The following is a 28,000-nucleotide window of genomic DNA, read 5'->3' as shown; positions in this document are numbered from 1 at the left end:
CGGCCTGGGGGCTGCTTTGGCTGGGTGAAAACCAGAGTTTGTGCCATCCAGAGCAGCAGAACATGAGCAAAAATCATCCTCAGTGCCACGAGAGGTCAAAATCTTCCTGAAAGAGCCTTTGCTGCTGCCCAGCCTTTTTCCCTGAGTTTGTGGTAAAAATCCCAGGAGAGGCAAGTTCCACCTTTGGCCATTCAAACCCATCTTGGTGACACCTTTTTGATGCAGAACATCTCCTCAGAGGAGCTGCTGAGCGTGGGGAAGGAGGAGAAGAAGAAGAAGAAGAAGCAGCAGCAGAGAGCAAAGGGAAAATGTAGAAGTGGCTGTGGTCAGAGGGGTGATGATGTCACCGGGCTCAGCGGGAACACTGAGCTTTTAAAAAGCTGAAAGAAACATCCTGACCCTCACTTGTCACATCCCCACCCAGGAGCCACACACACACACACACAGAGCAGAGCTATCCTCAGCCAGGAAAGGGGAAAAGCTCCATCCCACCACAGAATGCACTGGCAAAAATGTAAGTGAGCTCTGGTTTGCTTCTCCTACCTCTGGTGGCAGCTGAGGGTGGGATAAATCAGCAGAGAGGCAGGGGAGGGGATGCTCAGGAGTGGCTCCAGGGAGGCCAGAGCTGAGGTGTGATGCTCATTTTCCAGCAGGGACATGAGCTCAGGGCTGCTTTGTTGGCTTTCATCACTCTGAATCAAGTGGAAGACTATGATTCATAAAAACAATAACAGGATGCAGGTATTCTATCAAAGGTTACGGTGGTTACGTAGCAGAAAATTTTCCTTTTGAAAAGTGAAACCTGTGAGAAATCTTATTTCTGTGCCTTTTTTTTTTTTGATACGTATTTCTTTCAGCTAATTAAAAAAGATAAGGAACAAAGCAGTTGAGGGCAATACAGTTATGACTTTACAGGAAATCAGTTTTCTTGTTTTCAAGATAATTTCACTCCTCTGGGCCCACCTTTGCTGGAGTAGTTTACTGATCCTGCTCCAGGTAGGTGTTTGCTTCTTGCAAGGTTTTCATTCTCACTCTTATCACCGTCATATCTCACTTGTCATCAGCAGGGGATGCTCATTTTGGCACCTGTGCTGCCACCCTTTGCCTCTCACCCTGCTGTTCCAATAGCATAGAGTGGTACAGCACACCTGAGTGGAAAAATTAATTTCTCAGACCCTTCCAGTGACTTATCTGACACTGCTCATCTTTTATCTCAGCTTGTAGGTTGTTCTGCTGCCTGGAGTAAAGCAGCCATGTGCCTTTGTGAGCTTTGAAATCTGTTTCCTCTGGTTTTTTCCTGCCTTCTTTCTTTTCAGCTGAACATTTTGGAAGCTCAAATATGGATTTGGGAAGTTTTATTTGTATTTCCCCCTTCACCTTGAGCAGTTTTCAGGAGATGACGTGGAAAAAACCTGCAAGATGATCACATCCACATCCTGATTCTAATCTTCCATCTCAGATTCTCTGAATGGTTTATTTGGGTTGGTTTTTTTATTCCTGCAGTGACAAAGCAATGCTTAGGGTAGGAGGAAATTGGGAACTGAACTGGTGGTTTTATTTTGCTTTTTTCCTTTGACACTTGCAGGAATTACAAGTCAAATTGTGTCAGTCATTCCCTGATGATAACTTGCAGACAACTCCTGGCCAGTGTTCCCTGAGCTTGTTCATCCTTGGATCTCCCTCCTTTTGTGGTTTTGTCAGAATTCCCTTTTCCAGCATGGAACTGCTGGAACTCTGATTGATGCTGCTTTTCCAATCTTGGAATCTTGCTTGGATCTCCGTCCTTTTGTAGTTTTGTCAGAATTCCCTTTTCCAGCATGGAACTGCTGGAACTCTGATAATTGCTGCTGCTTTTCCAGTCTTGGAATCTTGCTTGGATCTCTCTCCTCTTGAATTTTGTCAGAATTCCCTTTTCCAGCATGGAACTGCTGGAACTCTGATAATTGCTGCTGCTTTTCCTTGCCCCTGCAGCGTGCTGGCTTGGAGGGCAGGCAGGAGGGGAGACCCCTGGGTGCCCCCCGAGCCCAGGGCGGGTTCCCAGGTGCCAGGTCCCGCAGGTCTCAGTGGAAGCTGCTGTCCCAGCAGCTCTGTGAGCCCCCCCAGAGGTGTCACCTCTGCTTCCTGGCAGTGTGACCAGCTGGCAGCTCACGTTTCCTGCCTCAGGCCACCTGTGACCCCAGGGATGTCCCCACCCCTGGCCTTGCTCTGGGACAGAAATCGAGGCAGAGGCAGCTCAGGTGACCTGGGAACTTTCCAGACTGAAACCCTGAGATTTGACTCATCTGGGGCTGACAACACCGAGGTTTTGGGTTCAATCCCTGTGTGGGCCACTCACCTGAGAGTGGGTGAGTGATTGTGGGAATGTTCCTTACTCGGGGTCACCAAACGTGGTTGTGTTCCAGGGGTCCCAGGATGAGGGAAGGGATGGGAATCCTGACTCCAGCAGGCTGATTTATTCTTTCATGATCTAGATTATATTAAAAGAAAATGATATACTAAAACCATACTAAAAGAAAGGATTTGATCAGGAGGATGGCAAGGAAAGGAATGGAATGATAATAAAATCTTGTGAGTGACCAGAGAGTCTGAGCCAGCCAGACTGGGATTGGCCATTAATTAAAAACAACCACAGAGACCAATCAAAGATTCACCTGCTGCATTTCACAGCAGCAGACAATTATTGTTTGCATTTAATTTCTGGGGCCTCTCAGCTTCTCAGAAGAAAAGATCCTAGCAGAAGGATTTTTCATAAAATATGTCCGTGCCAGGTGATCCTGGAGGGTCCTTCCCAGCTGAGAACATTCTGTGAATCTCTGAAAACCCAGAAGGGCCACAAGAACTCCCTCCAGCAGCAGGTGACCTCACCTGAGGCCATTCTCAGGGCACCTCAGGGTGGTTTCCTGCTCCCTCAGGGTCATTTTGCAGGACCACAAGGCCAGCTGGGCCCCTTTGCTGGGCAGGGAGCCTGGCCAGGCTGGCCCTGCAGGCTGGGAACGTTCCCAGGTCAGGGCACAGGGGCTCCCCTGCAGGACTGGGGCCCTGGGTTCCGCTCAGCTCCCCAGGGTGGCTCAGCCCGAAAGCCTCCCCTCCCACGGCCCCGGAGAAGTGACTGGTCGGGGCTCCCCAGGATTCTGCTGAACAGGAGCAGCCCCAGCAGCCCCTCAGGGATGGGGAATTCAAGGGTAGCACCAGCTTTTCCCTCTTGATTTGCTTTTGTTGTCACCTCTGTCGTGAACTTTTTAAACCCACCCGAACGTTCCTTCCATACAAACGATTTCTGTTCTGCAAAGTGTGGAACCAGCTTGGGCCTGATGATCTCAAAGGTCCTTTCCAGCCTAATTAATTCTAATTCTGCAGGAATCTCCTGTTTAGGTGCTGGTTTTGCCTGTGTCTGAGTTTTTTGGGTGCTCAGCTCCCGTTGCAGTCGCTGGCAGAGATTGAGCTGCTCAGATTCCCTTTACCACCGAGAGATGTGAATTCACACCTCTGCCAATCCCTTCCCAAACGCTTTTAAAGTGGATAAAAACCCTTTTCTGCCCACAACAGATGTGGGGCTGCACAGAGCCACCCTGAAAGTATCAGCTAATGAGACTGAGAGGTGAAACTGCCACATTCTGCACCTTGTGAGTGCTAATTTTGGTCAAACCCCAGCAGGAAAGAGGGATAGCACGAGAGCTGAGCCCATCCATGCTTGGCAAAGCAGGTGTCAAACTCTACGAATGACCACAGCAGCAATTCAATGGAAAGCTTGTGTTACTAAAATGGAAAGAGTATTATGGGCTGGGAGAAATTAGGAGCTGAGGGTGAGATTTAAGGTTAAAGGCACTTTCTGTCTATCTCAGCTTCCCCTTTGCACCAGGGCTCCTCTTATTCTGAAACAGAGAATTTTTAGTGGCCCTCACCACTGCATGGCCAAAGCATCCAACTCTCATTTGGCACTTGAAAGTTTTTAGTTTTTTTAATTAGAATAATCAGAGCAGCGGGGATTAGCCAGCATTTTGTGTCTCCCCTTGATTTTGGTTTCTATCCAAGGGCAAAAATCTAAAATCCACTCTATGTTTGTTCATCTGCAATCCCTTCCTTATGCAGGAACAAAATGGACACTCTGCACAGTGCTCTGCACTCAGTTAGATCCTTTTAGGTGTGAAGGAAATGATTTTTTAAGGACTTTTTAAAGTTCCCAAAAGCATTCCTCAGGAGCAGCATGGGGAATGGATTTGCCTGAATCCAAGGCCACTTTGATTCCTGGAAAATCTTCCAACACCTGAAGATGAAGATATTGGGCATTAATATCTAAAATATTCTTCTGTCAAATGAAGAATGGACTGACCACAAAGATAAAGATCACCCTGGGGTTTTCTTGAGGGAAACTTTAATTAGCCAGGAAATAAGGACAGGATCATGACCAATGTTGATTCCCTTGCAATGGGTTGGAGAGAAAAAGGTTTTGGTTTGACTCTAAGCACACAAGCCTATGAAATGCAGCCTCTTTCTTCTTTTTATTAGCCAAAGTTCACCGTGTCTGATAAAAAATGTGATTGGGTCTCCAATATCCAAGCCATTAACTCAGGGCTTTCCTAATTGAAATATCATTTTTTCTTATTTGCAGTCAGTGATTGCTTTTCAGTGTTACTGCAAACAAGAGAAACTGTTGGGCTTCTTTTCAATTATTTATTACACTGGAGGGTGAGAGGAGGAAAACAAGGGAAAACTGTTTGCAGGGTTAGCACTGATCAATTGAATATTTTATCACGTGGTTGTGAGCACAGAAATCTGTGAGAGGGAGCAGTGCTGGGGTGTTCACATGCCCTCTGAAGAGAGATTTCGTTTTCTCAGGATTCTCCTGAGAAAGGCTGTGAGAGAAGCAGAGAAAAGAGTGATCAGACCAATTCTTATCTCATTTGCTGCTGCTGTGTTTGTGCTCATGTGTGTGGTGGTGTTCACAGGGGTCCCGGGAGGAGGGAAGAGATGAGAAAGGTGACTCCATGTTCAGAAGGTTTGATTTATTGTTTTATGATATATATTACATTAAAACTATACTAAAAGAGCAGAAGAAAGGATTCCAGCAGAAGGCTGGCTGAGAATAGAAAAGGAATGAATGACAAAGGTTTGTCTGTGACCCAGACAGTCTGGACAGCTGGGCTGGGATTGGCCATTGATCAGAAACAACCACAGAGACCAATCCCAGCTCCACCTGCTGCACCCCACAGCAGCAGATAAGAATTGTTTGCAGTTTGTTCCTGAGGCCTCTCAGCTTCTCAGGAGGGAAAAAATCCTGAGGAAAGGATTTTTCATGGAACATGTGGGTGACACATGTGGAATGAGTTCTGGGGATTGTTTACCAAAGGTGATTGATTGGATTTGGTGATGGTGGTTTGGATTCATTGCCCAAAATTGGATCCACGTGTGTGTGTCAGGACTCTGGGGCAGGAGCCACGGGTTTTCCAGTTAGTTAGTGATAGGTCTTGTGAGTGTCATATAGTTTAATATAGTATAATCAAGTCATTAATCAGCCTTCTGATATCATGGAGCTCTGCACAGATGTCGGGCGTCACAGCACCGACCCAGCGGGACGCTGCTGCAGGCAGGGCTGGGGCAGGAGCAGCAGGGTGTTTCAAAGTGAAATCTGCCTGCTGGGACAGGGCAGAGCCTTGGCTGGGGGGCTGAGAGCGAGCTGCAGCTCCTCTGTGAGTGTGAGAGTGCGAGTGTGAGGGGCAGTGCTGGGGGGTGAGGCTCAGTGATCTGGAACTCGCCGCGCTTCGCTGCCCGCACCCTTCCAGCAGCTGCTCTGCCTCTCTTCCCTCCTGCTTCTGCAATGGTTAAACCAAAATGCAGCAGAGAACAGAGCTTGAAGTTTTGGTGATGCCTTGGCGTGCTTTCCTGCCCGGCCTGTTGCTGAGATCTGTGCTGATCACAGATCCTCTGAACAGACAGAGACGTGGTTCTCCCAGGATTTTCATGGGAAGCTGTGAGGAAGCTCAGAGAAAGAATTCAAGGAATTATCAGCTCTCTTTCTGTAACTGTTGTTTGTAGATGTGGTTCTCCAGAGCGTGCTATTCATAGCTCACCCATAGTGGGAGAGAAGATTCCCACAGGGCAGTCAGGTCTTAGGTGCTCCATGGTTTCTCTAAGAATTGCAGATTTCTAAATAAAGTGCTTTTTGTGCCTTCTGATGATGGAGTCTCTGTATCACCTTTGGCTGTCCCTGATACCCCTCTGGTGACACAGATCAATATTTTTGAGGTATTTATTCAGTCTGTATCTGCATAAATTGAGGGTGACAGATCCCCTGGAACCTGTTTTGGAGGCTTCCAGGCTGAGCTGCAGCATGGTCTGGAATCCAGCATCTTCCTGCTGCTCTCACTTGATGTTTTGAGCCATTTGGTGCCTTTCCAGCAGCTCTGGTGTTCAGCAGCAGCTTTTAAAGGCTGCCCACAAGAATTCAAGGCTTTTTGTGGACTTTTAGCAAATACATCAGGTGATAACATTGATGGAGGGAGCCTGGGGCTGAGCACACACCAGGGCTTGAGGCAGCCTGGCCAAAGCTCTGAAATGGGCCCCAGTGAAATGTGGAAACCATTGCAGAGGGATTGGGTTTGGATTCCTTCCCTTCTTCCTCCACTGGAGACGTCTCACACTGCCCCAGCTTCACAGAGCAGGTGAAAATCAAAATGTGCCTCCAGCATGTGAGTGTTCTGTGGTTCTGGAATTGCAGGAGACAAGCCAGGACACTGCTGCTGTTCCTCTGTCTCCTTTAGTTCCATTTTATTGAATGGAACTTGGGATCTCACAACTAAAATCAAAATAAAATGGAAACTTGGTCCAAGACAGCTTCATGGTTTGTTAAAACCTTCAAATAAGGATGACTAAATCCAGGTTCTTCCTTTACAAAAAGATTATTTTACAAAGATTATATTACAAAGATATTTCAGTTGTCGTTATTCCTCCAAATGCTGATATTTGTAACTGGCCAGGTGTCTTTAGCTCGATGAGGAATTGCACCCTGAAGCCCCAAAGCCATTTTGCTGTGGTCTGTCTGTGATGCTCAGACCCCACAGGCCCCTGAGCAGTGGAAAAGCAGCTGTGCTCGCATTATTTTTATTTCTGGAGGTCAGCTTGGGGGAACCGAAATACGATCTGCAGACTTTGGTTTTTAAAAATTTTTTTTCTCTTTATTTTTTTTTTTTCTTTTTTGGTTACTCTGCTTACTTACACCGGAAACTCTGAATAGGTATATTTGTCAGCTTTTACAGTAAATTTCTTCTTTCCCTTCCCCCAAACCTGGAGCCAGAAACCACCATCCTTCCCCACCCTAATTCTTCAGGGAGGCCCTTTATGAGCTGGGGATGAGAAACCCCCCAAAATGTTCATTTCTGCCACTCCAGCAACTCTGGCAGAGCTCAGATTTGTGGAGTTGGTGTTTTCATGCAGCACCAAGAACACCAGATCTCTTTATTATTTGCACTCAAATAAATTAATACCAACTAAATTGAAAAAGCAAAACCTGAGTTGTTTTAAAAGCCCTTGTGGATGTTTTATGGAGACTTGAAGAACCTTTATTCTCTTTTAAAATTTCATTTTGAAAGCCACAGGATTCATGGGAATGCAAGAAACCTGATTTAAAGAGCCACAAAGGATGTCCAGAGAAAGCAAAGGTAGATCAGGCAAAGGCTGGAAAATCATCTTTGCTTCAACTACCGTTTAAAAGTAAAATATTTCCTTAATGTGCATAACAAAGGCAACGTTCAGGGCATAAATGGAGCTCTGTCTGGTCCTAAAAGGATTTACAGTGGCCAATCAAGATTTCATAATTAAATTATGTATAATGAGTTAATAGAAGAGCCAAGCTGAAGGGAAAAAAGTACTTTTGAAAAGAAATCAGAGCAGAAATGTTTATTCCGTTAAGTAATTTTTGTGGTGGATTTGTGATCTCTGTGTTTGGAACTCCATTTTTCTCCTCCCTGGAAGGTGCAACAGAAACATCTCAGTGTGCTCAGAATTCAGTGTAGCTGGGAGAGATATCTGAGGTGAAAGGATTCATTCTTGTAGGATGTGAATCTAAATAAATGCCCCTCAGGTGGAGCAACAGTTAAAAATCCAGATTGGAGCTGGACACCCACCTGTACCTCAAGGCCAGTTCCAGTTGTTAAAAATGGAAAACTTATCAATTTCTGTATTTGCACACCAAAGAGCAGTGGAAGGGGCAGGCAGCCACCTCTGCTATCGGTGCCTTTACAAACAGCAGCCTTTGATATCCCCTGCTTTCCTTCTGCTATCGATTCTCTCCAGTAAAATATGGGCTGTTAATTCTGGCAGAAATGTGCTTCCCCTGCTTTTGCTGCTCCCATGGCTTTGGGAGAGCCTTTTGGAGCTGTAAACTTAATTTTTCAAATTAATTCTGAATTAAATTCAAACTTACTTCTGCCTGTAAACTTAATTCTTCCAAATGGAGCAGAATTTATGGATGGGACCTGGGAGGTTTTTGGGTGTAAGATCTGGGATGTGTTGTCTCCTGTTCATCAACCTCCTGGCCAGGCTATGAGCAAAATTTGTTCAGAACTGGTCTAAAACTCTAGTCTAGTTGGGATTTCAGCACCTGCCTGATCTCAAAATGAGATATTTAAGTCCAATTAATGATGTTTAAATATTTTTTTCAAGGGGGGATGTTTTCCTGATTTGGGTTGTTTTGATACCTTCTACCTAAACAGTGAATCTATTTCTTTTAATATCTAATCTCTGCTTTTTCATGTCCCTGCCTGGCCAACAATCTGGTGTGTCACCTTTGGGTATCTTTGGTCTGATTTTCCTTTTGGGAGTGTGTGAAGCTGCTCTGCAGGTCAGTGGCACCGAGGGACACAAAGGAAAGGAAGAACAAAATAAATGTGTTCTGGCACAGGCTGCCGTGGGGATTTGGGGTCCCTGAGAGGAAAATAAATATTTCCTAAATTTTTAATTCCTTTTTTTCCCCTCAGCTTCTGCCCCAGAGCAGCAGCCACAGCCTCGCCCCTACCAAGGTGTCCGAGTGAAGGAGCCAGTGAAGGAGCTGCTGAAGAGGAAAAGGGGGAATGTCCAGAATTCCAGTGCAACTGCAGCTACAACGGTAGGGAAAACACCCAGGAGGAAAATCCTCCCTCAGGAGCTCAGAGCTTGCCCAGCACTGCTGTGCCAGTGAAAGAAACCTTTGCTGAATCTTTCTGAAAGCCCTGCAGCCTGGGGTTACCTGGCAAGGCCCTTGAGATCTCCTTGCCTGGGCTGCTTTTAGTGAGCTGAGCACCTTCCACCCCTCCATGGAAGGGGAATTGCTTGCACTTGGCAGGACCTGATTGCTGGGGAGGGAGGCAGCTTGGTCAGGAGCCTGCCAGAGACCATCCCAGCCAGCCCTGGCTGCTTGCTGCTTCTTTGCAGCCTGGATTTGCCCTCCCAGCAGGCAGAGGCTTGGCTGGCTCCTCTCTGGAGGAGAATTCTCTCTGCTACATGAAATCTAAGCACACTTTAAGGTCCCCTTGGGCTGAGGGTGTTTGGGGAGGTGTGTCCTGGCTGTTGGTTCAGCTCTTTTGGCCCTGGTGGGGGCTGGGAGAGTTCAGACCCTGGCAGTGATACCCAGCTGATAATGCCTGGCCTGCCCTGTGCTTCTCTGAGGGGTTGAATTTAATGCTGATGGGCTTCACCTCTGATTTTTATTTTTTTCTCTCTGCTACATGAGATTTGAACACACTTTGAGGTCCCCTTGAGCTGAGGGGACATTGTGGGTGTTTGGGTGGTGTTTGGTCCTGGCTGTTGGTTCAGCTCTTCTGGCCCTGGTGTGGGGAGGGTGAGTTCAGACCCTGGCAGTGATACCCAGCTGATAATGCCTGGCCTGCCCTGTGCTTCTCTGAAGGATTGAATTTAATGCTGATGAGCTTCACCTCTGATTTTTATTTTTTTCTCTCAGCTACATGAGATTTAAACACACGTTAAGGTCCCCTTGAGCTGAGGGGACATTGTGGGTGTTTGGGTGGTGTTTGGTCCTGGCTGTTGGTTCAGCTCTTCTGGCCCTGGTGTGGGGAGGGTGAGTTCAGACCCTGGCAGTGATACCCAGCTGATAATGCCTGGTCTGCCCTGTGTTCTCTGAAGGATTGAATTTAATGCTGATGGGCTTCACCTCTGATTTTTATTTTTTTCTCTCTGCTACACGAGATTTGAACACACGTTAAGGTCCCCTTGAGCTGAGGGGACATTGTGGGTGTTTGGGTGGTGTTTGGTCCTGGCTGTTGGTTCAGCTCTTCTGGCCCTGGTGTGGGCTGGGAGAGTTCAGACCCTGGCAGTGATACCCAGCTGAGAATGCCTGGTCTGCCCTGTGCTTCTCTGAAGGATTGAATTTAATCCTGATGGGCTTCACCTCTGATTTTCAGTTTTTCTTCTCTCTTCCAGGTTGTTCTGCCCCATCAGCCAGTCCCTTCCTACTCACCCATGGGTAAGGTATCCCTGACTCCTGGGGGCTCTCCAGAGAAGACTGTGCTGAGCTGGGCTTTAATCCTGTCCTGTTTTGCAGGCCAGCCTTGCATTGACATGGACACTGCTGCCCCTGCTCTGCCTGGCCCAGAGGAAGGAGCTGTGGCCTCTGGCTGGATGCCCCAGGCCCCTGGCACCCCCCTGCAGCCCCTGGCTCAGTGGAGCCCTTACCCTGACTACGTGTCCCACGAGGCTGGCAGCTGTCCCTACTCAGCAGATATGTACGTCCAGCCCGTGTGTCCCAGCTACACCCTGGTGGGACCCTCCTCTGTCCTCACTTACACTTCCCAGCCTCTCATCACCAATTTTGCAGTAAGTCAAAAGCATCAAGCTGGAAATGATGTTAATTCTCACCTTCTAGCAAGAGCTGTGGGGTGGAGTCAGGCTAATTTATTTAATTGCTGTAATGTTGGGTGACTTTGCATCCATGGTACATAGTTCCCAGGACAGGAATGTGGTTGGAGCAGGGAAAAAAGTTGTGGTTGTACTGGAATCAGGCAAAATTCACAACCTTTCCCCCAGCTCTCTTCACTCTTCCAGACTGAGCAAGGATTTTCACTCTTTATTTCCAAGTTTAAAATAAAATTATAAAAAAGTCGATGGCATTCCAGGAAAGATATTGATCAGGTGAGCAGGAAGGATGACTTGGCAATAAATTTAAAGGATAAAACAGCAAGGTCAAAATACATAAAGATAGCAAAATATTTGGCCTCAGGCCAGACCAAATCTGCTTGGCTGACCCAAGATGATGTGGTTCCCTTCAGAGGGGAACAGGGAGCTCTGTTCCAATGGACCTCAGGTAGAGAGGATGAGAAAGAGAGAGGATGAGAGGGTAAGAGAGCGAGGTTCCCATTCCAATACCATAAATCTTCCTCTGTGCTGAATATTCCAATTCTCACCAACCAATCCAGTCCAAGACACAAATCCTACAGCATTTACACACAGCCTATAAGGATCATTCCATCACCACACTGTGTTCCATTTTATACCTAAAAACTCCTCTTTGGGCCCTTCTGCCAGGCCAGCAGGGTCTGCTCTGACCCTTGGAGCTGCCTGCAAGCAGAGGGTGTTGTTCCATCCAAAGGGGATTGCCTTCAGCCAGCCATGCCATTGTTCCCCAGGTGCTCAGTACCTGAGGGATCTCAGAGCTGCTTCCATTGCAATCTCACTCATGGTTTCCATATTCCAGCCAGCCATGCCATTGTTTGCCAGGTGTTCAGTACCTGAGGGATCTCAGAGCTGCTTCCATTGCAATCTCACTCATGGTTTCCATATTCCAGCCAGCCATGCCATTGTTTGCCAGGTGTTCAGTACCTGAGGGATCTCAGAGCTGCTTTCACTGCAATCTCACTCATGGTTTCCATGTTCTCAGAACCCTTTTCCAGGCGATCACATTGATCAGGCTTTGCTGTTCCATCTTCCCCAGCAGTGAGTCTCACACTGCCTGTCTCACTTTGCTGTGTTTCTGTGCCCTCCCCAGCCCCGCAGCAGCGCCCCGGCCGTGGTGCCACCGCTGGAGGTGACGGAGCAGCAGCCGCCCCTGCCCTACTTCCCGTGGGCACAGCCCCTGTCTGCCCTGCCAGCCTCCAGCCTGCAGTACCCTGCAGCCTCCTCCTCCTTCCCCGGGCCCCAGCTGGTGCCCGTGCCCATCTCCATCCCCGAGCCAGCCCCGCAGGAGCTGGAGGATGCCCGGCGAGCCATCGGCGCCCTGCCCATGGAGAAGCTGCTGCTGGAAGATGAGGACAATGATACGTACGTGTTGAGCCATGCTCTCTCTGTTGAAGGGCTTTAGGTGGCACCTCTGCCTGCTCCTCAGCTGCTCAGTGCTCCCCCCAGCAGCTCCGTGGGCTTTGAAGCAGGCAGGGTGGGGTGGGGGTTTTAGCACGCCGTGATTTGTGTGGTGAGGGAAATTTGCTTTGTCCTGGAGCCCGGCACAAGGTTCCTCTGCTGTTCCAGCTCCTGCTGCCTGTCCCAGGCAGGTTTGGATGCTGCACACTTGTGCTCAGCACCAGCACAAGGTGATTTTCACCCCAATGGCCTCAAAATGACAGATTCCAGTGTAGCCACAGCCAGCTGTAGCATTTGGTGAGGGTACAATAGTCTCTAAATACCAGCAAACCCAATTCAGTAGGGTTGCTTTTGTGCAAATGCATTGTTTGTGTGTTTTTGAGCTGTCCAGGGAGGAGCTCAGCAGATTTAGGCCACTAGAAAACATTGGGGTGGGCCTAAATTTACATTTTTCTCTCTTAAATTTTACTATTCCTTTGGAAATCAGGAAAACATAAAGTGTGGCTGTGTTCTGCTGGCGCAGGTAGGTGCAGCAGTGTGAAAATAAAGCTGAGCTAAATGCCAGAGCAGTCAGAGGTCCCTGTTTGCAGAGCAGGAATTCACACCAAGCTGTACCTGGAAGCTCTCTGCCCCTTGGCTGCCCCTGAGCCCAGCTCTGCAAGGGTTGGGGTCATGTTCTCTCAGCTGCAGAGGGTTTGGGGCTCTGAAATATCCAGATTGGAGCTGTGGGGCTGATTTAGTGGCTGCCTGGAAACGCTGCCAGTGGCAGATCCTGTCCCTGTGAAGTCTCTGGAGTTTTGTCTGAGTCAGGACTGAATTCATGGCCCTAGCTCAGGGCATCCTTGACAAGACAGGGACCTTCCAGAGCCTGGACTGCAGCCCAGCAAGGACTCCATGGCATTGCTGTCATCTGCCAATGGTTTTGCTTTTCTGTAGCTTTGAGTGTGATGTGCTGAGCCAGGGAACTTTAGTGACCTCTCCTTGGGAAGCTCCCCAGGCCCAGAGGTGCACACGAGTCCTTTATGGCTTTCTGATTTCCTTCCCTGGAGAATGAGCAGCTTCACTTTTCCCTCTGATGTGAGTGTCAATATTTTGGTTGAGGCTCAGGGGTGCCACAGGCAAATATACTGATCTGTTTCAGGAGGTACATCCCCTTTGAACCCTGTTTATTGCTTTCCTGACAAACAAGAGGCTCTTGGCTGCTGAACACAATTTCTCTGGGTTTTTCTGCTTTCTAAAGCCCAGGATTGTTGGATGATTTTATTATTTGCAAGACTAACTGCAAAATTATTTCTTGTACTCTTTATTACCTGGAGTCCAGCTGCCACCCAGGCAATATTTCAGGTGGCCTTAGAGTTCAAGCCTGAGTGAGGTTTGAAAACCCAGGTTGAAAGTCTTAAAGACTTTCCAAGAGTATTTTTTTATTGCACATTGACCAACGTGAAGACACGAGCACTAGATCATGTAAGTGATCATAAAATTGTTGGAAAAGAGCAGCAGTTGAGGTTTGCATTGAAATTAGTGGCTTATATTTGCAGAAAAACCCAGCAAAGAAATTCATTTAAAGGAGCTTAATTCACCACTGCTTCCTCCAGTTTTATGAAAATCAGAGATATTCCCTAGGTAAAACTGGGATAAAGCAGTTGTGGATCAAGCCCGTGGTTGCTCTCATTGCTTTTCAATTCCTTTCACTCCAGTGTATGTAAATTCTGTGTGTGGACATAAAACAAAGATGAAACTGTTTCATCATTTCTTTCTGGGTTGTTCTGGTTAGGAAAAAAAAGACAATTTAATTTTTTTTTCAATAAAGATCTACAGTAACTTTGCTATGCCTAGAGTGTTTTATTTCCTATCCACAAGCGTTGGTTTAGCAATCAATTAGTCCAATAATATATGTACAGGCTAGAACCAGAGATTAGCTGTCAGAGTTTGTGCTAATTTTACACATTAAGCTGACTAAGAAGGAATTCCTTGATCCACCTGTGGCCTGGAGGCATTTCCTGCAGCAGTCCTTGCTCCTGCAGTTCAGCTTCAATCACTTTTATCCTCTCCTGGCACCCTTGGGGATGTGTGGGTGTGCAGCCACAGCTAATGCTGAGCTTGACTGAAAATCAGATTAGCCAGAAAATTGTATTTCCACTTCCTGAGATTGTGAGGGTGGCTCTGGAGAGAAACTACCCGAGGAGAGAAGCAACTTCCCACCACCTTCTGCCTGAAAAGCAGCAAATATTTCTGTCTGGTGTGACTGTGTGGGGGGTGGGCTCCTCCTGTTTTAGGGGGTCGGAATTTCCTTCAGGTAGGAGCTGGGGGAATGGAAGTGGCTCCAGCCAGAGCCAGATGTCCAAAGGGAAGCAGAGAAGTGTTCTCCCCATCACTGAGGGCCACTGGCCACTCACTGGACTGTGCCAACTCTTTGTCTGGTGCAAAATAGAAGGACAGTAAATAAATAATAAATAAATAAAACTCCTTTCACCAGGAGTTTTGGTAGAAATTAGAGTTTAATAGGTTGGTACATTACAAATGTATCAATAGAGAGTTTAACAGGTTGATATATTACAAATACATCAATTAGGGAATTTAGGAGGTTGATATATTACAAATGCATCAATTAGGGAATTTAAGAGATTGATATATTACAAATGCATCAATTAGGGAATTTAGGAGGTTGATATATTACAAATGCATCAATTAGGGAATTTAGGAGGTTGATATATTCCAAATGCATCAATTAGGGAATTTAGGAGGTTGATACATTACAAATGCATCAATTAGGGAGAGGCTGTTACCCCTGATGGTGAGGTTTCACCCCCACACCCAGGGCTGTATCACCCCAAAAAGGGATTTATACATCCAGTTCCCCAAGCTGGGAATGGTGGAGGACTTTGACACCTCCCAGTGGTGAATCTCAGCTGCAAGAAGGTTCTGGAGTGGGAAGGAGGCAGCAGGCAAAGCTCAGGAGCACTGAGGGCTCTTGGACTCTGCAGCTGCTGCAGGTGCAGAGCCCTTCCCGTGAAAATGGGAATTTTTGAGGCACGTGGCAAGGATTTGTGAAACCCTGGGTGTAAAACCCCAAAAAGTGGCAGTGCTACCCTGTAAAACTGTTTGCTCCCAGCGTGGTCTGTGGTCCATCAGTGATGGGTGTCTTTATTTATTTGCTGTCTTAGAATTCTGCATATTTATGCAGCTAAAGGCCTGCGGGCACACACGCTGGCAGCCGCAGAGCGCATGAGAGCCCTGAGGAGACTCGATGCCAAGGAGCACAGAGGAAAGGTAAAAAGGGAAAAAAGGGGCCACCTTCTGCTGCAGACAGCAGGCTTTGGGATGGGAACAGCCTTGGCATGACAGACAGCAAGGTACCCCCAAAACCCAGCTCTGCCCCTCTGCTTCCTGCTGCAAGGAAGGCTTGGCACTGATGGGCCTCACTCGGGGGCAGGATTGGAAAATTTGGTGCCAGGATTGGAAAATTTGGTGTCAGGATTGGAAAATTTGGTGTCAGGATTGGAAAATTCAGGGGCATGGTCATAAACCAGGTGGGATGAGAATGAGCCCATTCCTTTTTCAGCCCATGGGTGATGTGAGAAAACACTGGTCCAGTGAAATATTTGTGTGTTGGCATCAGTCTCCCAGGCTGGAGGGTTTACAGCAACTGACTTGTGCTGTACCTGATGCAATTTTAAAAATGCTGTCAAATTAAGGGCTGAGGAACAGCAGAGGGAGTCGAGCAAGAGCTGGAAATCCCCATCTCAAGTGGGATTCCAAACCATCCTGTGAGCTGTGCTCATTCCTGGCACCACAGTCCTTGGGATTTCAGCCAGCACCTTCCCCACTCCTTGTTTTACACCAGCTGCTGCTGCCTTTGGATTTTAGCTTTTATATCTTTCATATTTATAATCCTGCAATTCTTCAGTGTGTAACTCTAAAGCTCCATAGCCTGTCAGCTACTGTTCTCACATTTTATTCAGACAACATAATTCCTCTCCAGGGCTGGAACTCAAGGACATTTCACTGTCTCTGCCCTAAAAAGTGTAACAAAAGTGAGTTTGGGGGGAGCAAACTGGGGGTAGATTACTTCCTTACCTACAGCTGTAAGTGGAGGATTAACCCCTGACATGAGCAAGCTTATAAATGTCTGAAAAACTCGTGGCCACCTTGGCTGTAGCCTCAGGGAGGCTTTGACTGCCCAGGCTGTACCTATTGAGGGGCTTCAATAAAAACCCACTTTTATTCTGGTAATCTTGTCCAGCCTCTGTTTCAGGCAGCCCCTCCAAGGCATCCCTGCCAGGCTCTGGGGCCAGCCCGAGCTCTCACAGCTGTCTGTGCTGCTGTTGCAGACTCCCCTGCTGGTGGCTGTCACCGCCAGGCAGGCTGCCATCGTCCACGACCTCATCCAGGTGGGAGCAGATGTCAACGCTGTGGACAACAAGGGGCAGTCAGCTGTGCACCTGGCTGCAACCTATGGCTACAGCCAGGTCCTCCAGGTAGGGGGAGCCGGGCGGTTTGAATTGCTGAGGAATAATATAATATAATATAATATAATTATCATATCATATCATAAATATAATATAACATAATATATCATTCTCCAGGTAGGGGGAGCCGGGCGGTTTGAATTGCTGAGGAATAATATAATATAATATAATATAATTATCATATCATATCATAAATATAATATAACATAATATATCATTCTCCAGGTAGGGGGAGCCGGGCGGTTTGAATTGCTGAGGAATAATATAATATAATATAATATAATATAATATAATATAATATAATATAATATAATATAATATAATATAATATAATATAATTATCATATCATAAATATCATATAACATAATATATCATTCTCCAGGTAGGGGGAGCCGGGCAGTTTGAATTGCTGAGGAATAATATATTATAATTATCATATCATAAATATCATATAACATAACATAATATATCATTCTCCAGGTAAGGGAAGCAGGGTGGTTTGAATTGCTGAGGAATAATATATAACATAACATAACACAATATAATATAATATAATATAATATAATATAATATAATATAATATAATATAATATAATATAATATAATATAATATAATATAATATAATATTATATTATATTATATTATATTATATTATATTATATTATATTATATTATATTATATTATATTATATTATATTATATTATATTATATTATATTATATTGTATTATATTATATTATATTATATTATATTATATTATATTATATTATATTATATTATAATATATAATTCTCCAGGTAGGGGAAGTTGGATGGTTTTAATTGCTAATGAATAATATAAAGTATGTATATATATGTGTATATATATATAAAATTGCCTATGAATAATATAAAGTGTGTATATAATATATATAATTGTATCTATTTTATATATATATGTGAGTATATATAGTATATTGTACATATATGTTGTATATATACAATATACACACATATAATATACAAATATACATATATATTATATACATGTATCTATAATACATATATATATACATGTATATAAAATGTACATATATGTATATATCATATACATCATATATGTATATATAATATACATATATGTATATATGTGTATATAATACACACACACACACACATATATATATATATAAAATGTGTATATATATATATAATGTGTATGTATTATAAAGTGTTGGTGTTGATGTCTTTAAATAAATCTCAGTGAGAGATGGAGGCTGAGCAAAGGCTCCTTGTGTCAGGGATTGACTTCCCAGGGTGGGTTTAATCCCTTTTTTCAGGGCTGTGCTCGCAGCCTGCTGTTACAGAGGAACATTCTTCAGTGGCTCTGTGGGGAGAGAGGAATTATTTCTGCAGGTGCCCGCTCTGAATGTGCTGCTGGCATCCCCAGGGCGGTGCAGCACTGGAGGAGAGGCAGCTCCAAAAGCAGGGACACCCCTCCCTGAGCTCACTGTCCTCCACACAGGGGCAAAAAATTGTGTCCAGACTCAAGGCAGCAGAGAGAGATGAGCTGAGACCCTGCAGGCAGGCACAGCCCCCAAATGAGGCACATTTTTCAGATTTTCCTTCAAAACCTGATTTACATGAGCAAATCTTTGCTTCCCTGTTGCTTCATGGATTTCCCTGCAGCTAAGCTCTGTGCCAGCCCTGAACAGCAAATGAACACTTTAAAACAGGCCCTGTGGGCATTTCAGCAAGGGATTCCACAGCAGGGATTGGCCCCTGTGAGCTAAAATGCTTCACTACTGGCCAGAAAATGGAATTAATAAAAAATTCTGCCATGAGCTGTGTCAGGGCTGAGCACAGGCAGGGTTTGGTGGCTCTGCTGAGCTCACTGAGGGCAGGGGACAGGCATGAGGTGTCCAGAAAATGAAATTAATAAAAAATCCTGCCTTGAGCCATGCCAGGGCTGAGCACAGGCAGAGTTTGGTGGCTCTGCTGAGCTCACTGAGGGCAGGGGACAGGCATGAGGTGTCCAGAAAATGAAATTAATTAAAAATCCTGCCTTGAGCCATGCCAGGGCTGAGGACAGGCAGGGTTTGGTGGCTCTGCTGAGCTCCCCAAGGGCAGGGGACAGGGGTGAAATGCCAGGGGACAGGGGTCAGGTGCCAGGGTGTCCAGAAAATGGAATTAATAAAAAAATCCTGCCTTGAGCCATGTCAGGGCTGAGCACAGGCAGAGTTTGGTGGCTCTGCTGAGCTCACTGAGGGCAGGGGACAGGCATGAGGTGTCCAGAAAATGAAATTAATTAAAAATTCTGCCTTGAGCTGTGCCAGGGCTGAGCACAGGCAGAGTTTGGTGGTTCTGCTGAGCTCCCCAAGGGCAGGGGTGAGGTGTCCAGAAAATGAAATTAATTTAAAACCCTGCCTTGAGCTGTGCCAGGGCTGATCACAGGCAGGGTTTGGTGGCTCTGCTGAGCCCACTGAGGACAGGGGACAGGGGTCAGGTGCCAGGGGGTGCCTGTGGTGCTGGCACCAGGTCCAGCATTCGTTAGCTGTGCCCAGGCTGAGCCCTGGGCAGGCAGTTAATGTGTAACACAGCCAGTTCTCTGGAAAACAGGTGTTTCCTTAAGTAGGAAAAAGGGGTTTCATCCAGATGATGCCAACAAAGCCTCTCAGAGTGCCTCGTGGTGTGGATTGCAAGGTTCCTTTGTTTGGTTTTTCTTTTGTGGGTTTCTTTGTTGGTTTTTTGTTGGGTTTTTTTTGCCTTGACATGAAAAGGGACAACGGGCAGAGACTCGCTCCTCGCTGTGGTCAGAGCCATGAAAGGCTTTATGGTTTGTTTGTTTATTTTATTGGGGTTTTTTTCCTAATGGATTAACTATCTAATCTCTAATAAGCACCTCAGAGCTAGGTGTCAATATTTGATCTGGACGTATTTTATTTTTGTTAGAAGATGATAAGTCAAGCCCTAACCGTTCTGGGTGATCTTTCAGTGGGAGGATTCTGTCCTCAGCCTTGTCTGGTTTGACAAAGATGAGTCACTGCAAAAATTCTCAGGCACTGATGTGAACAACTTGCTTTATTTAATCAAAAGAAATAAATAAATTCTCTGTAATAACATAGACAAGGAGTTACTTAACTCCATCGTGTTAAATCTATAATTTTCTTATAGTAAAGAGTTTTAAAGCTTTGATTCTCTGCTAAATGTGAGAAATTCTCATCTCCAGATCACAATTCCTGGTGTTTCTGTGGCCTCATTGCCACAAGTGGGGCTTTAACTTTACACACTGCTGCACACTGAAAACAAAAAGTAAACAAATCCAGCCTGAGAATTGTCAGTGCTGGCAAACTTTTGGGCCATAAACCTTGGCTACCCCTGTCAAGGAGAGATTTTTTCATTTTCCTTGTCAAGGATCACTCAGAATCAACAGGTTCTGGGGTCACTGGTGGCTTTGCCTAACCTGGGGTGGAAGTGAGGAGTCTGGCACTCCTGAGCTGGGGCAGAGACTGAGTTTGACTGTCCTGAACTGAGAACTGAAAGGACAATCAGGTGGGAGTTAGGAAACCAGGGAGTGTGATCACCCTGGGAGCATTCACAGCACTGGAATCCAGTGTCAAATAATGGTTTGGTTTGTAATTAAATTCTCATTATCTGATGGTGTTTGGTTTTACATTTTGTTGGTTTTGGCTGATTTTGGCTTGCACAGTGTTCTGCTGAACTAAAATTCTGCATTTCCCTGTTGCCTCCAGGTTATCCTGTCACTGGGTTTCCCTCTGGACCTGGAAATGAAGGATTTTGAAGGTAAAAACCTTTGCACAAGTGGGGAGAAAACCTGAATTGGATATTTCATTGCCTGGTGCTCGTTGGGTTTTGGGGCTGTGCTGGGAGACCAGAGCAGGCTCAGAAAATTCCTGGGGGAGAGAGAGATGTGTCTGTGCACTCAAATGCCACAAAAGTCAAAGGTGCTGGTGGCTCTGGGGGGATTCAGTTGGAGCTAGAAACATGCTGGAGTGCCCCAAAAAGTGTCCAGAGAGGCAGAGAAGAAATCTGAGAAGGGTTTGTGCCTCCACAACACCTGCACAGATTTGCAAGGAATGGTTGGATAAATGGTGGAATGAATGATTGGATAAATTATTGGATAAATGATGGAATAAATGATGGAATGAATGGTGGAATAAATGATGGGATAAATGATGGAGTGAATGATGGAATGAATGATGGAATGAATGATGGAATGAATGATGGAGTGAATGATGGAGTGAATGATGGGATAAATGATTGGATAAATGATTGAATGAATGGTGGAATGAATGGTGGAGTGAATGTTGGAATGAATGATGGAATGAATGATGGAATGAATGATGGAATGAATGGTGGAGAGAATGATTGGATAAATTATTGAATGAATGGTGGAGTGAATGGTGGAGTGAATGGTGGAATGAATGGTGGAATGAATGATGGAGTGAATGATGGAGTGAATGATGGAGTGAATGATGGAATAAATGAAGGAATGAATGGTGGAATGAATGATGGAGTGAATGATGGAATAAATGAAGGAATGAATGGTGGAGTGAATGATGGAATGAATGGTGGAGAGAATGATTGGATAAATTATTGAATGAATGGTGGAATGAATGGTGGAATGAATGATGGAGTGAATGATGGAGTGAATGATGGGATGAATGCTCTCTGTGCCAGCCCTGCCTCCTCTCTGCACACCAGTATTTTCCTGGCACTGTCCTCACCTCCATCCCACGCTGCTTTTCCAGGCCATACCCCTCTCCACTGTGCTGTCCTGGCCCACAACGCCCTCCTGAGAGACCAGGGCAGCCAGGCAGGGGCGGAGGAGCAGCACAGGGAGCTGCAGCAGCAGAGCAGGGAGCTGGAATCCTGCATCCATCTCCTGGTGCAGACCGGAGCCTCCATCTACAGCCGGGTGAGGAGGGGCTCGGTTATCCCTGGGTTTGTCTGGGAATTCTCTCCCAGTTCTCCTGCTAAAACACAGGATTGGAGAAGGAATGAGCTACTGGCATGAGGGCCAAGCCTGTTCTCCTTCCAAGGGACTGCTGGCAGGGTTAGGTGCTTGTTATGTGATTATTGTCACTATTATAATAGAATATTATAATTCAAATTGTTAACTTCTAATTGCAATAACATAAATTATAACATCTGGGTTATCTCACCCTTCTCCTAAGACTAAAAATCAAATAAAGGTTTTTAAAACACCTCTCAATTAACCCATCTCTAAGTCCAGAAAAAGCTGTGATCTGGGAGGTGCTGCCTTTTGGAGCTCCTGAAGCAGACACTGGACACTCCGAGGGTCCCTGGAGGAGGGAGGTGCTTGATGCATTGTTCACAGGGGTCTTAGGGTGAGGGAAGAGATGAGAAAGGTGACTCCATGCTCAGAAGGTTTGGTTTATTATTTTATGATATATAATACATTAAAACCATGCTAAAAGAGTAGAAGAAAGGATTCCAGCAGAAGGCTGGCTGAGAATAGAAAAGGAATGAATGACAAAGGTTTGTCTGTGACCCAGACAGTCTGGACAGCTGGGCTGGGATTGGCCATTGATCAGAAACAACCACAGAGACCAATCCCAGCTCCACCTGCTGCACCCACAGCAGCAGATAAGAATTGTTTGCAGTTTGTTCCTGAGGCCTCTCAGCTCCTCAGGAGGAACAAATCCCAAGGAAAGGATTTTTCATGGAACATGTCAATGACAGATGCTCCCCATCAGCTGCAGAGCTGGCTGGGTTTCCTCTGATGGCTTCATGGCATCTCTCCAGCTTGTCCTGCAGAACATTTCTTATTTGGTTTGGGTTTTTAATATTCTTTTTCTCTGTTTTGAAATAGGATGTGAAAAGCAACAAGACAGTTCTTCATTACACGGTGCAGGATGGGAACGTCTCCCTGCTCAGGTACTTCCTGGAGCTGAACGCTTTCAAGTGCAAGGATTTTGTCAACAACAAGGTGATTTTTATCAACAACAGGGCTTTTTTTACAGAGGGAAAGGGCAAAAGTTGCTAATCTGAACTTCTGTTCAACCCCAAACTGCATTTTCCAGTAAACAGGCAGCTCACAGGAAAACAGCACCTGGCTTGAACTCTGATGAAAAGCAGGAGAGGAGAGAATGAGGAGAGATAAGCAGGGAGGAGGAAGGACAGGGGAAGTGGTTGCTTGAGGAGGAACATGAACTTTAGGTTAGGCTGAGGATTGAGCAAACAGCCCTGCAGTGATGCAAGGTTTGACAGCAGCACAACACTGAGAGGTGGCACCTCAGGGCAGCCAGGTGTCAATTCATCTCTGCTGTCAGATGTGGCACCTCAGGAAGGACAAAGTCCCTGCTTCTGTCAAGGGACATGAGGATTCTTTCTGCCTGAAACCTTATTTGCAGATTTGCTGGCACAGCCATCCCTAGGTTGGGTAAAGCAAGCTGGAAACCTCCCCAGTGCTGCCCCAGAGCTCCCCTGGGAGCAGATCCCCAGCACTGATCATCTCCCCAGGCAGCAGCTCCTCCCTCCTCCCAGACAAAAATCCTGACATTCCTGGGAGCCTCAGCTGAGCCACCACGGCCCAGCAGGCAGAGTTTTGGGCTAATCCTTAGCAGGGCTGAGGGGTGATTCTGGCTGCTTCCCTCTCTGTCCTTCTCCTTTGAGGAGGTGGACAAGGCTGGGGGTCCCTGTTTCATTTTGGGACAGGCTGCCCCTCTCAGCAGGGCTGAGGGGTGATTCTGGCTGCTTCCCCTCTGTCCTTCTCCTTTGAGGAGGGGGACAAACCTGAGGGTCCCTGTTTCATTGCAGCACCTGCAGTCTCAGCCTTGCTTGGGCTGCCCAGAGTTTGTGTCCCTCAGGAGGGAACTGAATTTCTCTGTCAATCCATTGCTCACTGAGGCTGACAAAGGGCAGCTCTGCTTTTTTTACCCCTCCAGATTTCTGTTGGGCTGGAGAAAACCTGTTTTGGGTTGTGTTTGTGGGTAATGGCACCGAGCTGGTGTTTTTCTGTCCAGTGCAGGGCTTTTCACTGCATTCCTTCTGTATCTTCAGAGACCCTCAGGCAGGTGAGAGCCTGTCCAGGGGAGTGATGTTGTCTCTTGATCACAATCCTGGAGAGCTTCCTCCTGTGATAGGATCACTCAGAGCCTTCAGTCTTGTTGCTGAGCAGTCTGGGGCAGGGAGATATCCTGGATTTTTTAGCTCTTCAAAGCATGAAGAAGCCAAGGAAACAGCCATGTTTAGGTTTCCCTGGCTCACCAACTGCTTGTGCTTGTCTCACTCCAAGTCTGTCTCCATGGCATTTTCACAATGAGGAAAATATTGAAGCCTTGGAGGTGTTTTTCATCTGGAGGATTCCTGGAGCCCACTTTGTCTCACGTGAGACCTGTCAGAGTCAGCCTGAGGCTTCAAGGTCAGGCCTTGTCAGGTTGCCTCATTATCTTAGCCCATGCCTGGATTTGGAATCTCTCAAATGCAGATCTTTCCATTTTAACAAGAAATCCTGTAAAGGCCTTGTAACCACCCCTTGATTTTCTGGGATAATAAACTTGACAAGGATCTGCTTGTTCAGGGCTTGTAAAACATTCTTGTCTGAGAAAAACTGTTAAAATGCTGCAATTTCATTTTCCACTTCAGTTCTCCCTGATGTCTCAGTGGTTAACAGGAGCTGAAAATCACATTTTTCATTTCCCATTTGAACAACTGGAATAATAGCACAGGCTGCAATTTCTGCCCAACCATTCCAATGCCATGACAAACCCAAGATTTTTTCTGAGAGAAAAAAAATAAAAACCCAAGCAGCTGCCTCAATGAGACTCTTGCAGACTAAAAATACCTCACCTTGTGCTTTTGTTTATCAGCTTTTTCTCATTCACAACCGTTACCAGTCATACCTGACCAGACAGGGCACAGATTTCTTCATGGTCTGGTGGCACCAGAGCTTCTGCAGCCCCTCCATCCATGCCTGGCTTCACAGCCAGCTCTGTCCCTCCTGTGCCAAGCCATGCCTGACCTCAGGAACTGGAATCCTCCTGGCACTTGGAGGTTTTGGGGAAGGAGGAATGTGTGGAGCACGGGTGGGACTGGTGCTGTGGAGCTTTGTGTGGTGGGCAGCAGTGTGATGAGTTTGGTGTCTGTAATCCAATGTTATGTCTTATATTGCTATCATTTAATGCTTCCCAGTGAAATATTTCCATGCCTGTCACAGCCTTCTCTTTTTCCAGTAACTCCCCAGGTTGTTTCCATGAGGGTGTCATTTAGGGGGTGATTTCAGAGCAGTTTTGGGGGATTTCAGTGCAATCATTCATGAGGCTGTGATTTTAGGGGGTGATTTCAGAGCAGTTTTGGGGGATTTCAGAGCAATTATTCATGATGCTGTGATTTTAGGGGTGATTTCAGTGCAATCATACATGATGCTATGATTTAGGGGGTGATTTCAGAGCAGTTTTGGGGTATTTCAGAGCAATCATTCATGATGCTATGATTTTAGGGGGTGATTTCAGAGCAGTTTTGGGGGATTTCAGTGCAATCATTCATGATGCTGTGATTTAGGGGGTGATTTCAGTGCAATCATTCATGATGGTGTGATTTTAGGGGTGATTTCAGTGCAATCATTCATGATGGTGTGATTTTAGGGGTGATTTCAGTGCAATCATACATGAGGCTGTGATTTAAGGGGTGATTTCAGAGTAATCATTCATGATGCTGTGATTTAGGGAGTGATTTCAGAGCAGTTTTAAGGGGTATTTCAGAACAACCAGGGTATGATTTAGGGGGAATTTCAGCAGTCAGGGAATGTTCCTGCTTCAGGGCTATTAATTACCTACACCCAAAACATCAAACCCCCCCAGTTAGTGGTGCTCTGGCAAAGAAAAAAAATCTGAATCCACAAACCTCCTGTCTGGGAGAAACAGAGCAGAGATCCTCCCTCAGATGACAAATCCCATGAGGTTTCTTCTCTCATTTCACATCTCCCTTTTGAGGATGACTCTGGGGAGATGGCAAAGCTCACCAGGGAGTTTATCTGGGGTTTTTACTCCTTTTTTTTCCCCTTCTCCCTCCTTTAGGCCCATGGCAACACAGCCCTGCACATGGCAGCTGCTTTGCCTGGGGACAAGAACCAGAAGGAAATCATCCAGCTGCTCCTGGAGCACGGGGCAGACCCCAGCATCAGGAATTTGGACAATGACCAGCCAATCCACATGGCCCCTGCTGGAAAAGCTGGGGAGCAGGTATGGGATCCACACTGCTGCTCTCCCCTAACTCACTGCACGCTCCAGGGGGGCTGGGTTTTGTGCTTGTGAACATAAAACTATTCCTGATCTATTTGGGTGTTTATTTAGTTGCACACGTACAGGTAAATAATTGTGTGTGTGAGTGGTTTGGGTGGCTCAGATGGTGCTTCCTGAAATTCCACATTTTTTTGGCAGGTCAGGAATTTGCTGAAGAAAGGGAAAGTCACACCTGCATTCAACTCCTGTCACAGAAATGCCAGATCCTGATTTATCTGCAATTTATGGAACAGCTTCAACTCCAGCTTGTGCCTCCTATAAAAGCTGTGAGGGTGTTCTGCAGCACATCCCTGCTCCTGCAGGCTTCAGCCAGGCTGGACTGGGAGTGTTCCTCAACCTGTGGCCACCAGCAGCACACCAGACAGCAGAAGATGAGCTTTCAAAGGGTTGAAAACTCAATTTTGGTAACAGAAAATGAGAATAAACCTCCAGCAAGGAGGTGAGCAAACCAAGGAGCTGCTACATAAATAAGTAAATATTCTGAGTGAGTTCAAAGCACAGCCAAGCTTTGAAACCCTTGGGGCTGACAGAGCTCAAGGGGACAGTTTGGCTGTAAAAGGTTGAGAAATGCTGCTCTGAGGCACCCCAAACTGGGCCTGTGCACAGGGACTGCTGGAAATGCTGCAGCCTCTGGGACGTGCAGCTCCCGCTGCCCCTGCTCCCCTGGGAATGCAGGATCCTGAGGGGGGAAAGCCTGGATGGAGAACTCAAGACAGCCCTGGCTGGATTTCACCCCAGGGGATGGACATCCAAAGGCAGAGCCCCACAGGAGGGTCCTGCAAGCTGGAATTCCCACTCTCAGCACTCTGGGAGGGCTCTGGAGCAGCTCCCCATGGCCAGCCCAGGGGAAGAAAGAGCTGCTGTAAGAACAAGGACATGGGGAGGATTTGTGTGGCTGCTGAGGGGAGACTTCCAATGCAATGCAATCCAAATCCCATCCCATCCAAAGCCCATCCAAATCCCATCCCATCCCATCCAAAGCCAATCCAAATCCCATCCCATCCCATCCAAAGCCAATCCAAATCCCACCCAATCCCATCCCATCCCATCCCACCCCGCCCAAGTCCCAGCTCTGGTGGCACAGAGCAGCTCTGGAACCCCCTCAGGTGGGATCTCACCTCACCTGGGTGGGAGACAGAGAATCCCTCTGGGTCTCCCAGAGCTTTTAGGGCAGCAAACCCGTGTGGGTGTGTGCCAGGAGCGCTCTCCTGCTCCCTTTCCCACCTGGCAGATTCTGGGGTTTGGCAGATTCTTTTTGGCGTTTCTGTGAAATGATTTGTGGATTGCTGTGCAATCAGTGGCTCTGCAAGGCTGAGTTTTGGCAGAGGCTGGCCAGTGCCAGGGCTCGCTCTGAGCTGGATTTTGGATTTTGGATTTTGCTGGCTCCTCGGTGTGCACAGGTGCTGCTCTCCAGCAGAGAGATGAAGGGCAGAGCTCTAAAATCACTGCAGCCCCTTCCTTGAGCACCCACTGGCTGCTGCCTCACTGGGATTTCCTGAGGCACTGGCAGGCCTGGAGTGTTTAAACAAGTGACAGGAACAAAAGCTCTTAAGAAATGCAGAGATCTCGATTTTCCAGCCCTCCTCTCTGCTGTTGGGCCATTGCCTCTCACTACACATACCTGCACTCCTGCTGACAGAGAAGCAGACGTGGATTTGCATGTGTTTGCATAAATTTTCATGTGTCTGAGCACAGGCCAGCAAGAGCCAGCGCTGTCTCACTTGGAAGGATGTTACAACGAGCCCTGAACGGAGTGAGAAGTGTATCAGGGAGGCAGTACTGTGTGCCAAAGCAAAATGATGGATAAAATACCAATTTCTGGAACCTGCAGCAGCAGAACTGTCAAACTGTGAGCAGCACCTGGCAGGTGAAAGTGTAAAAAGCTTTTTGCCACCTTGAAATGTCTGTGAGGTGACTGAAGTCCTTTGGCAGGATGAAAAAATACAGGAGCTTTCTTTCCTCGAGTGGCTTTTCTCTTTATTGTG

The 28,000-nt window shown here is 46.5% G+C and overlaps 3 protein-coding genes across 4 annotated transcripts in view; 2 read left to right on the top strand and 1 right to left on the bottom strand.

Moving 5' to 3' along the window:
* SIK2 (salt inducible kinase 2) overlaps window positions 1-28,000 on the bottom strand; it is a 244,066-nt gene that overhangs the window by 145,609 nt on the left and 70,457 nt on the right. The window lies entirely within an intron of this gene.
* On the top strand, window positions 6-16,493 carry POU2AF1 (POU class 2 homeobox associating factor 1). Of its 2 annotated transcripts, XM_059867048.1 has the most exons (6): window positions 6-514; window positions 8,973-9,100; window positions 10,411-10,453; window positions 10,532-10,803; window positions 11,972-12,243; window positions 15,444-16,493. In XM_059867048.1, exons 1-6 carry the CDS (start codon window positions 499-501, stop codon window positions 15,619-15,621), a joined length of 909 nt encoding a protein of 302 aa, XP_059723031.1. In that variant the 5' UTR covers window positions 6-498; the 3' UTR covers window positions 15,622-16,493. The 2 variants fall into 2 exon arrangements, with proteins under 2 accessions (XP_059723031.1, XP_059723032.1); XM_059867049.1 differs by lacking the exon at window positions 15,444-16,493 and having other exon boundaries at window positions 18-514; window positions 11,972-14,104.
* On the top strand, window positions 16,493-27,979 carry LOC132337972 (NF-kappa-B inhibitor delta-like). Its single transcript, XM_059867050.1, has 6 exons — window positions 16,493-16,757; window positions 20,481-20,532; window positions 21,501-21,667; window positions 22,586-22,702; window positions 25,791-25,955; window positions 26,154-27,979. The coding sequence occupies exons 2-6, from the start codon at window positions 20,517-20,519 to the stop codon at window positions 26,223-26,225; spliced, it is 537 nt and encodes a 178-aa protein (XP_059723033.1). The 5' UTR covers window positions 16,493-16,757; window positions 20,481-20,516; the 3' UTR covers window positions 26,226-27,979.

Source organism: Haemorhous mexicanus, chromosome 24 (assembly GCF_027477595.1).
Source record: "Haemorhous mexicanus isolate bHaeMex1 chromosome 24, bHaeMex1.pri, whole genome shotgun sequence".
Classification (NCBI taxonomy): Eukaryota; Metazoa; Chordata; class Aves; order Passeriformes; family Fringillidae; genus Haemorhous; species Haemorhous mexicanus.
Note: the sequence above shows the minus strand (reverse complement) of the source record. Positions and strands in the feature narration are given on the sequence as shown.